The sequence below is a fragment of the Pieris rapae genome, chromosome 17 (genome assembly GCF_905147795.1).
Source record: "Pieris rapae chromosome 17, ilPieRapa1.1, whole genome shotgun sequence".
NCBI lineage: Eukaryota > Metazoa > Arthropoda > Insecta > Lepidoptera > Pieridae > Pieris > Pieris rapae.
Window position 1 is genome coordinate 5,824,360 of NC_059525.1, and position 16,017 is coordinate 5,840,376.

The 16,017-nt window shown below is 32.2% G+C and overlaps 3 protein-coding genes across 5 annotated transcripts; 1 reads left to right on the top strand and 2 right to left on the bottom strand.

Annotated features, from left to right (window-relative positions):
• Nucleotides 1–211: 211 nt before the first annotated feature.
• LOC111001061 (valacyclovir hydrolase) lies at nt 212–2,729 on the bottom strand. The gene is made up of 5 exons (XM_022270762.2): nt 2,529–2,729; nt 1,928–2,185; nt 1,319–1,472; nt 705–960; nt 212–368 (listed from the first exon to the last, which is right to left on the bottom strand). Exons 1-5 carry the CDS (start codon nt 2,619–2,621, stop codon nt 275–277), a joined length of 855 nt encoding a protein of 284 aa, XP_022126454.2. The 5' UTR covers nt 2,622–2,729; the 3' UTR covers nt 212–274.
• A 697-nt stretch (nt 2,730–3,426) lies between these two features.
• On the top strand, nt 3,427–7,950 carry LOC111001067 (piggyBac transposable element-derived protein 4). 3 transcript variants are annotated; one of them, XM_045631938.1, is made up of 7 exons: nt 3,427–3,498; nt 4,476–4,643; nt 4,699–4,872; nt 4,949–5,028; nt 5,114–5,170; nt 5,783–5,857; nt 5,973–7,950. In XM_045631938.1, exons 1-7 carry the CDS (start codon nt 3,494–3,496, stop codon nt 7,895–7,897), a joined length of 2,484 nt encoding a protein of 827 aa, XP_045487894.1. In that variant the 5' UTR covers nt 3,427–3,493; the 3' UTR covers nt 7,898–7,950. The 3 variants fall into 3 exon arrangements, with proteins under 3 accessions (XP_045487894.1, XP_022126462.2, XP_045487895.1); XM_022270770.2 differs by having other exon boundaries at nt 4,717–4,872; XM_045631939.1 differs by lacking the exon at nt 3,427–3,498 and adding an exon at nt 3,523–4,085 and having other exon boundaries at nt 4,717–4,872.
• A 1,119-nt stretch (nt 7,951–9,069) lies between these two features.
• LOC111002174 (T-complex protein 1 subunit alpha) lies at nt 9,070–15,694 on the bottom strand. Its single transcript, XM_022272294.2, has 10 exons — nt 15,536–15,694; nt 15,014–15,137; nt 14,748–14,865; nt 14,068–14,249; nt 13,530–13,794; nt 13,093–13,345; nt 12,688–12,778; nt 11,447–11,639; nt 10,590–10,730; nt 9,070–10,186 (listed from the first exon to the last, which is right to left on the bottom strand). The coding sequence occupies exons 1-10, from the start codon at nt 15,606–15,608 to the stop codon at nt 9,956–9,958; spliced, it is 1,671 nt and encodes a 556-aa protein (XP_022127986.1). The 5' UTR covers nt 15,609–15,694; the 3' UTR covers nt 9,070–9,955.
• Between the last annotated feature and the right edge of the window lie 323 nt (nt 15,695–16,017).

The window sequence follows — 16,017 nt, forward strand, 5'->3', positions numbered from 1 at the left end:
AAAAAACGACTGACATTCTGTATATATAAAAAAAGTACAAAGGTTTATGTACATACCTAAATCAAAAGTCTAAATTCTAAAATATCAATTACATATATAATTTTGTGCTTGTATGCTGTATGTATTCTTTATAGTAAACATAGAAACAAGTGTTTAAACAAATACCTTTAAATTATATTTGAAATCGTTAAAAGAATAGAAAATACATAAAAAAATAGAAAATTGTATATTTGCATAAATAAAACAAAAAATTTTCCTTAAAGCTATGATAATTTCACTTCAGAAGTAAAAATTCTTGCACCAGTCTATTAAAATCATCTGCATAACGAATGTGTATATTATGTTTTCCCTCTGGATATAAATGTATCCTGAAAAAAAAAATTAGATTCAAACTACCACCACCAATATACCACTCATGTAGTTGCCTGGTAATTATTGCTTTAGAATTGTGGCACAGGATACTAAAGTTACTGAACTTCTAAACAAATTTACAAAACAGATAATATCATCATCTTTTTTGTGCAAGCCTTTTCTCAAAGAATAAATTAAATTATATACCTATTTGTCAACATATTTTGTACTTACAGCCTTACCAGTTTGTGTATCAGAGAAGAGATGATAATCAAATTATTTCTAAGAGAATAATAATATTGGTTATTAAATTGAAATACATCACATGTAGGTATACAATAATTTTATCTTACCTAGATCCAATTATATGGGTATGCAAATGTGACACATGTACTCCTTCTACTAATGGGTCTTTCTCACCATGTAAAATGAATGTTGGACATTTGATATCTTTAAGTAGATCGGAGCAAATGTTTCCATCTTTTGCATTAAATAATTCCTCCATGGTGTCTACCCATTTAGCCCAATATGACTTAAATCTTTCTTCCCCATATAATTCTATCATTGGCTGTCTCATTTTTGTAGACCAGGAGCTGACATCTTTTATCTCTGGATTAGTAAAAAACACTTAATTTACTTTCCTTATAATGCTTAGGTACGTACTTGAAATCGCATCTAGTGTTGTTTTTGCTTAACAGACACAAATAGAATAGAAAAAGGTAGACTTTCTGTTCTTTCTTAAATCATCATGTTTGAGCAAGTTTCAAATTCTACTTCCTCCTAATTTAAGTTTTAGGCTGCAAATAATTTAACAAAAAATGCACAAAGTTTTTATTATACTACCAATCTTTTTGTGGTATTCTGTGCTACTGCTCTATAGAACCTCACATAATTTACAGATGAATGTCTTCTTGATCTTTTTTTCAACACTTACAATAAAATGCTTAAATAAATTGCTTATACATACTTTTATATGCTTCTATTTCCTTGGGCAATATAAATGAATTGGCTCCCCAGATAACTAATTTCTGCACAACATCAGGGAATTTGGCAGCTAAAATCATACTAGTAATTCCACCATCACTCCAGCCCAGTAGTGAATATTTAGGAATATTCAATTCCTTGAAAACAAAAATAAAGTGTTATCAATATTTCATGATTTTCTAATATTATATCCATAATTATAAAAATATCTAAGTCTTATTTTTAAACATTTCATAAGTTACAGCTGTTACAGTCTTCAATAAAAATATAGTGTAAAATGCAGACTCAATTCTTATAAATAACCTTTTCCAGGCATACCAGTTTTTTTTTAAAGAAATACAAGGAGTTTATATATTTTTTTTTTATTTAATTGTTTATTTCGGAAAACAAGGTTCCATAACAATGTTAGTAAATACAACTTAAATCTAAGTGTTAGTAGGTTTACATTATATTCCTACCGGAATCATTCCGCATGAAATAGCGAAACAGTGATTGAGGTATTGGCAATCGACTCGGTCCGCGATCATGCGGAGGATGCCGTAACCGCTAGCTCTTCTAGACTTGATGTTTATATTTTACCTATTTGACGTACCTTCATAAATTGATGAGCGATGTCAGCATCTTTATGGTAAAAGTCGATTGTGAATTCTCTTTCTGGAGGTCTGCTTTTACCAAAGCCTGGTGGGTCCCAAGCGACTACACTGAACCTTTCGTAGTCAATGCCATTTACTTGATGTCTAAAGTCAGTCCAAATTGAGCCTAAAGCACCAGGAGCACAGAGAATATTGTGAGGTCCATTCCCAACTCTCACATAATTAATAGAATATTTGCCAACTTGTATAATATTCTCCTAAAATAGATATTAAATCATAACTGTGAAAACACGTTTAAATAATTTTATAAAAAACTTGTCATCAGTATGTTTCCTCCTTTTTAATAAATATTTTTGCTGCAACTTGATGATATTGACTGCTGAACAATTTTTATTTAGAATTCTGGTACGTTCTACAAATATGCCAAAATAATATAATCAGTTCAGATATTATCCAGATGATAAATAATTTGGAATATATATGTTTATATTATATCAGTTTTACTTATTTCGTATAAAAAAACTATGTATTTTTAAGAACCATTTTAGCTTAAGACAATGTCTTTTGTTAGGATATTTTAAAATCTAAGAAGTAGATTACCTTTGGAGTTGGTGTCGAAGAAAGAAAAGCTCGCGAACCGCGATGTTGTGTATATTTAATTGATAACGCCAGTAAATTTCTTAAAGCTAACATTTGTAACCGATTTTGATTTATATAAATTATTATATACCTTACTTTATATTTTTATTCAAATGAAAGCGTTAAGTATAAACATATAAATCAAGTTGCAGCAAAAATATTTCTTATCACTAAGTTCAAGGTTGATACTTGATAAATCATATTTTGACAGTCGAAGCGTCATGAAAATTGAAAATAGTGACGAATTATCAGCTGACAGCTGACTTATAACAGTGTGTGTGCTACAGTGTATTTCTTTTTGACGTTCTGAAGTGAAAATATTCAAAATCATTTATTCATGTTGGTACTTGTTTATTATTGGTCGATTATTTATTATTAAGATAACATAATGTACACTTATGAACGTCAAATAAAGAAATTTAATGTATTTAAATGCTTCTAATTATACATTTACTGCTAGTTCTCAAATCAAGGGCGTAGAACGGAAAAGAAGAACTCGCAATAAACTCTCCGCCACTTTAATCGCCAAGTTTTTTCTTTTACACAACGTTTGTAAGGAGCTGCTACCATTGCACCATGTTCCGTATGACATGAGTAATAAGGAATATTAAAATAAATTAAAAACAAAGATTTGTCCTCTATGAGCAGGAGGCATGGTGAAATAGGAGCACGCATTTACATACTCGTGAGAACAACACGCAAATACGTAGTAGAAATAACTAATATCACCGCATACGCATACGCAAACGTTTTTATCGACGTAGAACGTTAGGCGATAGCTTAGGAAATAGTTTACCGAATAAACTAGATGGCAATGAAATATAATTAGTTCTTTGTAAAAAAAAGTTGACACTTGACAGTTGAGTCCACTGAATTGATTCGTTCTTGTGAATTCTGTGAACAAGGTTTTCGGAGTTGCAGCAATTATGTCGTTAGTACTGTAGTTTCATATTATATTTCTTTAATTATCATACATCAAATTAAACTTCAATATGTGTACTTTACGATTATGATAATATTCTATAGTTTTAAGTGCGAAATTGAGTTTAATTTCAACTTTGAAATATTGTTGTCACGAGCAAAATGGCTTCTTTGAAGTTCGGGGCTGATTTTAATGATTTGTTTATGTCTGTATAGTGAATTTAATCGTTAAAATTGAATGTTGAGTTTTTCATAAACATATGCCAAAATGCATTTTTCAAATAGAAATACATTAAGATGATCTAAGATTCCCAAATAGTATCGACGTGATACGCAGGTTTATTCATTATTGTTATGGGCATTTGGTTTGATTTTAACAAAAATTATTTACCCATTATTCGTTGGTATTAAATTATTGATTTTCCATATTTAAGCTGTAGCCAGGCTTGGAGTTTATATGGTTTAGTTTGTTGATTGCGTTCGAAGCTTAATATAAATTGTAAGTACTGCTGTAAGTTTCTAAATCGGATCGGTAATTAACGTTTGCCGGACCGGAGCAGTGGATAAACGGCCTTAGAACAAACGTCATAAATAAGGGTTTGTACAAACGAAACATATATTTGCAATTTTTTCTTACGTTTGGTGTAATGTGTTTATTTATGTCTGCTGATTACGATATTGGAAAATAATTGCACTTTTGATGCACTGCAATGTCCTTAGTGAAATGCATCATAATGCTATTTTGCATTAATTTAATTGGCATACGAACATTCATTTGCTAATAATTGGTGCTAATTCTAATCAATCGTATACTGGTGGATGTTGGGTTAGGTGCTGCACTACATTTTTTATTTGAATGGTGTGATTGACATTGGCTTATTTAAGGTACATTCGAGGTTAAGGTTCCACAAAATTTAGGCTTTCAATGCTTCACTAAATGATTATTGCATGTTTTTATGTCTTAGTCATGTAACATATACATTTTAGCTCACCGAGTCAAATTGATAATTCTGAATACCATGGGGATGGTGAGCCCACCCATGCTGGAAGCCGTAGTCGTGGTCGTGGAGGTCGTGTAGGACGCGGTGGCCGTGGCAGTCGTGGAGACCGCGGGGGACGTGGAAACAGTGGAGAAACGGTGTATGAAACAAGGAGGTGAATATTTGCTTTTACTTTAACTTATTGATTGTTTTTAGAAAAAAATATTTAGATTTTTTTATTGCATCAGTGACCTAGATGTAGTACGCGCTCAAAGGCAAGTCGCGAAGAGACGTGTTGCGGCATTGTCAGCAGAAGCTCGCAAGGAGCTTCTGAGCCGCATGCGTGAGGAACAATTGACACGAGTACTTTTGCCTGACGCGCCACCGCGGAAGGGACCCGTACAGTTAGTGTTTTTAGTATATTACTTACTATTAATATTTGTTGAATATTTCGATAAACGTTATTTTTATTTGTTACAGAAGACCATCGCCGGTTCGCGAGTCGTGCGAATTAATCGACAGCGAATCTGGTAACGATTCAAATATAATTGTTAGTTTAGGTAAGGAATATGTCATAATAAAATATAGTTGATTTTGTAATCCATTTTTGATAGTACGTAACTGACATAAAAATATCTGTTTTAGAAAATAGGCAAATGGCACCACCACCTACACAGGATAACACTGGTGATGTCCACATTCGTAAGTACTTAAAAGTTTTATTAGAAATATATTTCCAGTAATAATACTGGTAATAATAACATAAATTATTAACCACGGATTGCCCTCACTTATATGTGTTAACCAACTTTGTATTGGTATTTGTTATAGATGAAATACCACAGAGGTATAGTAAGATTCTAAATTGTGAGTGACAATGGATATATCAAAATTAAGTCGACATTTTTCATATATGTTTTTCAAGTCCCAGTCATATTAAATTTTGTTACGCGTGCTGGTACGGTAGATGCGGACACTGTTCCGAACTTACCTAGCTCTCTAGATAACGATTCAGGGCGTTTAAGTTTGTTATGTACATGGTCCTAATGACCAAAACTCGTGAAAAAAGAGATAATCTTATGACGACATAAATTCAGATGACGATTGAACCGGCTTCTGAATAAAATATTTCGTCAACATGAAATAAAATACAACTGATAAATTTTCTTTCTCTATCGGGTCTTACGATGGTAAATGTAATTTCAGCTTCTTTATTCGAGGCCATTCTTGGTCTCCCACATGAATATAAATTTAAAGGGTAAAATTTAAATGCGAGCTTTTTTATTACCATTGAATTATTAAATTTTATTTCAGGTTCTGATATAGAACCAGAGACAGAGGTTGAAATTTCTGTGGCGCCTTCCACAAGTAAACAGCATACATTTATTGGTACTTTATTGTTTCATTTATTGATTTAATTAATTTAAAGCGCAAGTTCCATAAATAGACGCATAATAATATATTAAAGAACAGGACACTATAGTAACAAAGTTGTTTATTCCAGGGGTCAGCGACAAAAATTTGACAGCACAGACAATTGAGGAATGGATGACTGATGACTTAAGTGACTGTGACATCGAAATAGAAGATGAGATATGTCCTTTAATTTTACCATCTCGTAATGCTTTGACAGAGCCGGCTATTCTCAATGACTTGACGCCTTACGAAGCTGGAATACTGGAGACAGAAGACCAGCAGAACGATCTCGTTTTGAGAGACTTTGTGCCAAGTGACTGTTTTGATTTTAATTGGACAAGAGACCGACAGATTTTTACAGGACAAAGAGAGACTTTTACTGGGACTGGAGGACCGACTTTTAGAATTTCAGACACGACACGTATTATCGACATTTTTTACAAGATGATTGATAATGACTTTATCGACAAACTTTGTACGGAGACCAATCGATACGCCAACCAAAAAATAAAATCATTAAAAAAAGAAAACAAGTTTCTTCCAACTTCGCGGCTTTATCGTTGGTCGCCGACTGATAGGGACGAAATGGTCAGTTTTTTAGCAGTTATCATATTACAAGGCCTATTCCCTCTACCGGAGGAGGAATCCTACTTCGTGTTCAATAGTTTCGGCACTATGCCATATTTTCGTAGAATCATGACCTACAACAGGTATATTTTGATTAAATCAATGCTCCATTTTGTGGACAATGAGACAATGAAGAAACCGACTGCACTCTTTAAAATTCAGCCGATAATTGACTATTTTAACGACAAATTTTCCAGTTTATACTATCCTTCACAAGAGATAGTCATTGACGAATCCCTTCTGAAGTGGCATGGGAGACTAGGCTTTGCTCAGAAGATTTTGTCGAAGGCTGCAAAAGTAGGTGTCAAAACTTACGAGTTGTGCGAGTCTTCCAGTGGCTATCTCTGGAAGTTTTTTGTATATGTTGGAAAAGAAAAGACTAGGACTGTTACTACAAATGACGTCAGACCTGATGAGGATCAAACCGCTGACAAACCATCGGCATCGAATGAAAAGGACAATAACCGTCCCAACAACATAGACGATACAAACGACAAAACTGACGACGCTGAAATTACTGACCAAACATCGACTGGAAATATAAATAACCGTCCCAGCAATGCTACCTCTAAAATTGTATACGACTTGGTAGAGCCTTTACTTCACCGTGGACATACATTAATAATGGACAATTTTTACAATTGCCCATTATTAGCGCGATGTTTAAAACGACAAAATACTGACTGCTACGGAACCCTAAGGCTGAATCGGGAATTTGTCCCCGATTTATTAAAGACTTTGACGAAAACGGAACTTCGACAGGGTGAAGTAGTTGCTACCTACTGTTCCGATTTGTCGATATGTGTATGGCGAGATGCAAACATAGTTAGCTTGATCTCGACATACCATTACCTCCAAATCGGATCTCGACAAAAACACAATCGACTGACATTTAAGCCAAGTATTGTCCTAGACTACAATAAAACCATGGGAGGCGTGGACAGGAAAGATCAATTCCTGTCTGCTCATCCCGTAGAACGTACAAAAAACAAAATATGGTACAAAAAGCTTTTCCGTCGCATGTTAAATGCTGCCTTATTCAACAGCTTTGTCATTTTTAAATCGGCGAATCCCAAGATTTCCCATAGGCAGTTTAGGACAATTCTGGCGGAGGACTTATTAAAAATACACCGACACATTGACCTGACTACGGAACCCCGACTTATAGCATCTAGAGCCGGACTGACACTGACGAAGCGACCAAGACCAACAACGATCAATAGACCTCGACTAGAACAACGACACTTCCCTGTGAGAAATGGGCACAAAAAAGCTCGCTGTTGGATGTGCGCCCAGCGAAAGGTCGCTGCCAGAACAATATGGAAGTGTCTTGAATGCAATATTAACCTTTGCATTGAAGGTTGCTTTATGGAGTATCATATATAACTTTTTAAATTTTTATTTTTTAACTGTTTTAATTATTTTATAATTTACTAAATATCTTTATTATTAAAAATTTCTCATTAAAATTTACGATATTGTTATTCTGTTATTTATTTAAAAGAAACGATTGAAACAAATCGAACATACCCTATTTTTAATTTAGTTAAAAAAGTACAAGGTGTGACCTTGTACTTTTTTGTATCCTTAGATGGGCGGCATCTTGGCAAAAAAAGTCATAGCGCGCGACTCGAGAGGCTATGGTAAAATTACGAGAAGTCGTTGTTTTGTTTTATTAGCCTACTCAATGTAGATTAAATATAAACATCTTGGCATAAATTGAAAGCATAATTAAGCTATGGAAAAGAAATGTAAAGCTGTAACATTAAATTATAATCTAGTTTTCTGTAAAAATATGATGAAATGAATATTTTTTGCTTATGGCCTAAATTTTTTACTTAAAGTTATGTATAAGCATTTTTGCTTAGACTCAAATATTTTGTCCCGTTTTATATTTGTAAATTTATTATCAATATCCAATTATTAATTAATGTGTTTTAATCTATACTTCAGCATATTTAGTAGAATTTTTTTTATAGTTGTAGTTATTATATTTCAACAGATATAATACTTTTTTGCGAAGTAGCTGGCGCGGTGCGGGCGATTCTAGCACTAATCAAATCCAAGCACTGTAATCGTTTAAGTATTCATTCATATTATAATAGGCCTTAGCACGCAGTTTTACTTTAATGTACGATTTAAATTAATTGTTTATTGGCAACATTTGTATCTCACTAGGGATTTTGTTGAAAAAGCGTATGCAATTACGTTGTCACGTTACTTCATCTCTTCATCACGTCAGCCTTGTGGTTGGTGGGCAAATTTTGTCATTATTATGTTACCTACATGAATAAATTATTTTGAATTTCACTTGACACATATAAGCCGTTTTCTTGTTCCTTTCATACTTGATCTCACGTCAAACTTATGGGGCCTTAGTCAAGATGCCTTAACAGTAGTGTATTTAGAAAGTAGAAAAACTACATTTGTTGACACAAACTGTAATTTTCAATTTTGCGCATATATTGTAAAAAAATTGTAATGTATGGCTAAAACTGGAGTGTAAATACATAGGACGCTATGAAATTACCGTTCCATTACGAAAACAAACACAGAAAAATAGTCATTTATTTTATTACTGCCAGAAATAGGCCCTAGCGAACTAAAGAAGTTTAAAACTAATGTTACAAGCAATATTCGGGAATTAAATATTAGGGTTTTAGTATATTAAGAAAATAATCAAGATACCAGTTATGTAATAAGCTAGACACAGATTTTTTTTTACAAAATATTACAGAACTTAAGAAAAATCCCAATTATCGGGTTTTAGCGTTAACCAATAATATATTGGTTTTATATAGGCCTACAAAAATTTCATGTACCATCTAGCTTATATTGTGCAGATAACATATGAAAGTTAATAATACTTCAATACGTTATAGATACCGGCAAACTTTTTGAGCATTAAACAGGTCCATTAAACAATGGGGGAAGTTTAAGTGATAACTAATGTAAGTAAAAAAGTAACTAATGTAACTGATAAATAATGTAAGAACTGATAACTGATTTACCACCATCCATAGATAACCAAAAATCGCTTCTAGGCAAGGAAATTTGTTCAAGATGTTTGCCGGTATCTGTATATGAAACATGTTCATGATATTTTAACAATAAATTCACTGATTTACTGACTGACTGACACCACAAATTAATTTAATTTGGTATATGAGCATAAAATAGCAACACAAAATTATTCTCTGTAAAAATGCAATGCAGTACAAATTTATTAAAATAGTTAAAGTCAAATCTCAGGATCTGTATTCCAAGACAATACCAATATCTTAATAAGTAGTTTAGATAGTATTCTATCTTATCAACTCATATGAATTTAAATAACCAATAGACTATATAATTATAAAATGATGTTTGTTATTTATTTAAGAATATTTTTTTGTATGGAATACGATCCTATATATTGACAAACACATTAATATTATATTTAATCTAGTCCAATTCGCCGGCGTTGCACGCATCCTCGTACGACTTTCCTCCCTTCTGTTCTGGGTCCAATTTAATCATGTCATCAATACGTAAAATGGTGATTGCTGCCTCCGTAGCGAATTTGAGGGATTTTATTTTCGATATCGCCGGTTCGAGGACTCCAGCCGCTAAGTTATCACGTAAAGTGCCTTCAGTGAGATCTAGACCCACCCATTTTAGGTTTGCATGTTCCACCTAGAAAAATTGATTATTGTAAAGAAAGTAATGATACACACCACAATATATGAAAAGTAAGATCCTATAGACTTGCCTTGACTTAATAAATTAAAAAAAAAAACATAATTCTAAAATGTAGAGCTTGCGTTTCAAATCATACTTAATAATAGAATTAAAATCTTAAACAATATCTGTATATTATGTACTAACTGTTTAGTATAAACTAAATAATGGTACATTTCTAATTATATGTTGTAGTTTAAACTCAAAACCCCGTCTTATAATAGATTTGATTAGAAATAATATGATGCTCTATTAATGTCTACATTCCTACAATTGTCTTTCTAGTCCTAAAAACATTTAACAATTGCTTCATTGTTACACTATATTATGAAGAATATTTTTATATAATAAATTGTACCTTAGTCTGTGAGGAGTTGTGATAGGCCCGTAGTTTAGCAACAAGATCTGTGGCGTCCCGCGCCGCATTTACTGCTAACGTTTTCGGTATTACCAGCAAGGATTGCGCAAACGCAGCTATAGCTAATTGTTCCCGAGAACTCTGAAAAGTCAACCCTTGTATTAAAAATAATTAAATATACATTGCATTTGTGGTACAGTTTTGTAAATATTTTGCAGGGCAAACAAAACTTTTAGAAAAAAAATTTTTTTTTTGTTTCTCCTAGACACACTTTGTGCCATTTCGTAATCTCAAATTAAATATAATTAAAAAGAAAGTCACTAAGGCAAATCCATTGGCCACAAAGTAGTGTTAGAAATAATAAGCTATAGCTTAAATGAGTGTTCATCAAGATTGCTGCACGCGAAACATTAATTTAAAAAATTTGTATAATTGAACAGGCCTTGTAATGTGTAATTAAGTTAAAAAAGCCAATCATGTTTCAACGTTATTGCAACTACTAAAAGATAACGCTTTATGAATGAATGCTAAAAATATATTTATTATGAACAAAAAAAAATCTTATTATTCAAACTTTCTAGATGTAATTTTCTTAAAGTCCTTACTGTGTAAGTCTCACAAAATACATTTTATAGAACAATCTATTAACATAACAAAACACATTAAAACGGACAGAAGCGATATTAATATGTTTTTTTTTTAAAAATATATTAATAATTTTCACTCTACTCCCCTGCCATAGTGTCCAGGGACTTTATATTTCACTGATATTATTTAACGCGTCGGGAATTACGCCCCGACTACATCGGTAATATTTTTATTAACAATATTAATATGTTGGACCAGTTTCTACTAACCAGTGTTGTAGCAAAGTTATCCAAATATATGGACAGGGCTGCCTCTACCGCTCCGCCACCGGGTACAAGTTTTCCAGACTCCAACACACGCCTAACCGCACATAACGCGTCGTGGGCGGAACGCTCCATCTCGTCACAGTAAGCGTCGGTTGGTCCACGGAGGATTATTGATGCTGCTGTACGAGCTACGGGTCTGAAAATTATTTATTTATTTATTTATTTACACTTCGTTGCTAAAGAAATACAAATAACACAGTATATATAAATTACAAGGGATGCAACGGGCGGCCTTATCGCTAACAAGCGATCTCTTCCAGGCAACCCTAGTAAGAAAAGAAATAAATAAAAAAAAAATGATGGGTGCAAGAAGTGCAGAAGTTATATAAAAACAAAATAAATTTATATTAATATATAGAACCTTAATCTATTAATAACTATATATATTATAAAAACTAACTAAAACTAAAAAGCTAATCTTACAAATAGAGAATTACAAAACGAACAGGAGATACAAGAATTACACAGGTCACGATTGATCAGGATATGATAAGGTTAGGAAATATTTATATAGAAGAGTATTATGTCAAGGTTCTCAAGTCAGTAAGTAAATTTATGCCGTTTTTTGGATATTATGGAGAGTAATTTTAATAAGTCAGTAAGTAATTAAAATAATAAGAAGGAAAACATCGTGAGGATACCGACATGTCTTAGACCCAAAAAGTCGACGACGTGTGTCAGGCACTGAAGGCTGAACACTTACTTGCCTTTTAGACTTGAAAATGATCATGAAACAGATTCAGAAATCTGAGGCCGGACCTGAAGAGGTTGTTTTATGATTTATATACTGTATGTAGTTGTATACTGATTTATTTTTATTTATTTAATTTTAATAAGTAATCTTAAAATGATTTTGACGATTGCACATTCTTCTTTGACATTTTAATTTTATCAACAAGATAATTAGACATCTGCGCCTGACACAAGCCGAATCTTGTTTTCATCTTCTCAGTTCTTTGCAACAAAACATTTTTCATTTGCCAACATGTGATGTGTTATTATTTAGTATTTTAAAGTAATAGGAGCGAAAGAAATCCTTTTCACATATCTAAGTTACAATTTCAATTGAAAACCACTATAGAGGGTTTGTGCATAATAAACTAGTTTTAATTTCTACAGTTGAAATTACAATATGCAGATAATTTCGCAGGTGCGCCTTTAAGATATTATAAAAGTTGCCATACCCCTTGATTAAGATGAGTTGATCATCACATATCTGTTCCTGAATAACTTCAGCAGCTTCGCCGATCATACTGGCGTCGAATACTTCCTCACCTGTTAAATTTGTAAATATATATTAATAAAATTAAGTGGAGGCTACTACTACAATACTGGGTACTAAACTATAACATTTTTATATCTATGGAAGTCCGTTAAATTTTTCAATTAATTTAAAGAGATTCTTTCTGTTAGTCTAATTTAATATATAATGAGTTAATAACATTTTGGGAAAAAAATTATCTATAATAATTAAAAAGAATGCAATAAAGACAGCCAGACTGTTGTAACTTTCATTGTATCTGAAATGTTTTAAGTGAAAAATATGCTACTTAATAAAATTAAAATCTTCTAAAATTTGTAATAGATACCATCCATATTCGTCAACGAAGTCAAATAAGCGGCTCCTGTAGCTTTAGCGATCCTCTTAAGATCCGCCTTCTTGCATCTTCTCACTCCCATTGCTCCAGCTTCAACAAAATATTTAAGGCAGAGGTCATCAATACCCCCGCTACAAAGTATGACATTTACTCCAGTGGACAAGATTTTCTGAAGACGTTCCTTGGTGATATCTAATTCACGAGCTCGGATAGCTTCCAGTTTTTCTGGGTCTGATACAAGCACCTGAAACATTTAAATATGAAATATATAGTCAATTTGGTCAAATAATAACAATTAGAAAGTTTTATACATTATTTTTTCATTATTTAAAAATAGAAAATACTTCTGTTATAAACAATCTATTTAATATATAGGGTTTGTATTCTGCCGCAACAAAAAACATATAGAAGAATAAAAATAAACTTACCTGAACACCCATTTTCATCTTGGTTTTCTGCAGTGAGAAGTCCAAACAGGCAATTTTGGCATTCAAGATCTTCTTGGGCATAGCTTGAGAGGCTACAGTGCAATTAAGAGCATATCCTTTAACAAGAACACTCTCCCGGGCACTTCGCCCATGAGCCTTTAGGATATTAACAGCTTTGATTGGATACATGGGGTTTCCTTTAGGGTCAAGGGTCTTGACAGCTTGAGCAGCATCAACTACAATTTCTGAGAAGAATTCTGCATCACTGATTAAGCGTTAAGGGTTTATTATTTATATTAAAGAATTATTTAATAAAAATTGGAAAATATGTAAATAAATCCGTTAGGTGATAATTTTTCATGCCCTTTGTTTTATGACGATATATGAGTGGCTTCTAGCAATTAAACTTTATTCAATCAATCAATCAAATCAAAATTTATTTATTCAGTTTAGATGCGACTTAAGGCATGCTTATTCTTGTAGTAAAAGTAATAAAAGTTTCAAGTTATAATTCATGTACAATTCTTTAAAAGGATACGCTCCAATTAGCTTTGATGACATTGTAGTTTTGGCTGCATTAATGAGAGATGGCCGGCCAAGTGACTCAACAGTCACTGTAAGGTTGTCCTGAATATACTTGACTGCTTCTTTGCAAGCCAGACGGTACCCAGAGATTATGCTTGTGGGATGAATCTTGTTTTTTACAAGTTCATCTGCATTCTGAAAGTATAATTTAAAATATTAATAAATATAACTAAGTTCTATAACATGTATGTTGCTTGAATAAAAAAAAAAGGGAAAATGTTTTTTATCTATTAATGTTGTTTTAATTAAAATAACAATAGAATCATTGATAAAGATAAAAGTCTTTTCTTACACTATATACTTAAAGAAGTACTTCAATTGTTTGGCTATGGTATGTATTGTTAGGTTGGCATGAGAGGTTTGTTAGTTTTACTTATTCACACACAACAAAACAGCACATAAATTATTGTGTAGGGCTAACTATAATCTTTTCAGTAACAGTAAATTGAAAAGCTCTGTATTAAGTTATTAGGTTAATTTACCTAATAACCTAACTTAAAAAGCAGATCCCGTTTTAAGGAAAAAGGAGGGCAGGTTCAACACTATAAGTAAAATTATTATGATATAATAAAAAACAAACAAAAAATAGATTTTTTTTGTTAAAAATATAACATATTAAATATATAGAATTACCTTTAGTAATTCTGCAGCAATAATAACAACTGAAGTGGTACCATCTCCTACTTCTTCATCTTGCAACTGTGCTAACTCTACTAATACTCTAGCGGCAGGGTGTTCAACTTCTAACATCCTAAAAAAACAAATAACAAATATACTACAGCATTTAAGCTGGTTGATCATCAAATGTACTATTTAGATAAAGTAATATCAATATCAAAACAACTGTGTTTTTTAGATATATATTACATGTTTCTTGATTATTTGGGTAATAAACATACTTAAGAATAGTGGCACCATCATTAGTAACTGTCACATCACCAATGTCATCCACAAGCATTTTGTCCAATCCAACTGGACCAAGAGAGCTTTTTACTATGTTAGCAATAGCTGCTGCTGCCATAACTGAAATTATGTTAAAAATTGTTTGATTTTTTTATTATATGTTGAATGATTTCTTGAGAAATCATGGATGTTAATGGAATAGCTTCAATATTAAAAGTATAATCTAACAATAGTTAGATTATACTTTAATAAATGCGTAATAACGCAGGATCCGTAATTGAAATATTTAAATGTTTGGTTTGAAAAAAATTTTTTGGTTAACATTTGAGACATAAGTAAAAGAACAATTTTTTACAATTAGAGATTTAAAATATATATTTTTTTACTTTTTAAAAGTAGTATTGCTAAAAAAAAGGTACATTAAATAGAGTTTCTAAGATAAATCTTGAAAAATAAAACCATAAGTAAGGATGCATGTGATCTACCGGGTATTGTAAATAGTGTATGCATTTACCTACCATTTTGGGTTCGTACTGGAGCTCCGGAATGTCTCGTTCCAGCAACTGATAAAGGGGCTGCTAATGTCGACATTTCTAATAAAATTTGTAATTCTTTCAACAAGTAAATCAACCACACTTTATTCTCGAAGCGACAAGAAAATGTTGCTATCTTTTATTTAAAAAAAGAAGGCTCATGCTCCACAGCTTATAAATATTTAAAAAGGGTAAGGCATAGATAATAAATTTAAGACAGGTAAGTTGAAAGTTCCATAAGTTTCCGAACTGAAATCTTAAACCTTAAACAAACCACGATAAATACTCATTTTAAAGAAAAAACTGAATCGTAAGTGGTAAACAATGTCAAACTCTTCCGGTCCAAATATTTCCTCACATCCTCTTTGTAAGTTGGAAAATCTTCATAATTTGTATCAAGGCCGTAACGTAAGAAACGTCGATCTCCACTACGACTTGGAGCTCCCTACCATAGCCCTATGGATGAA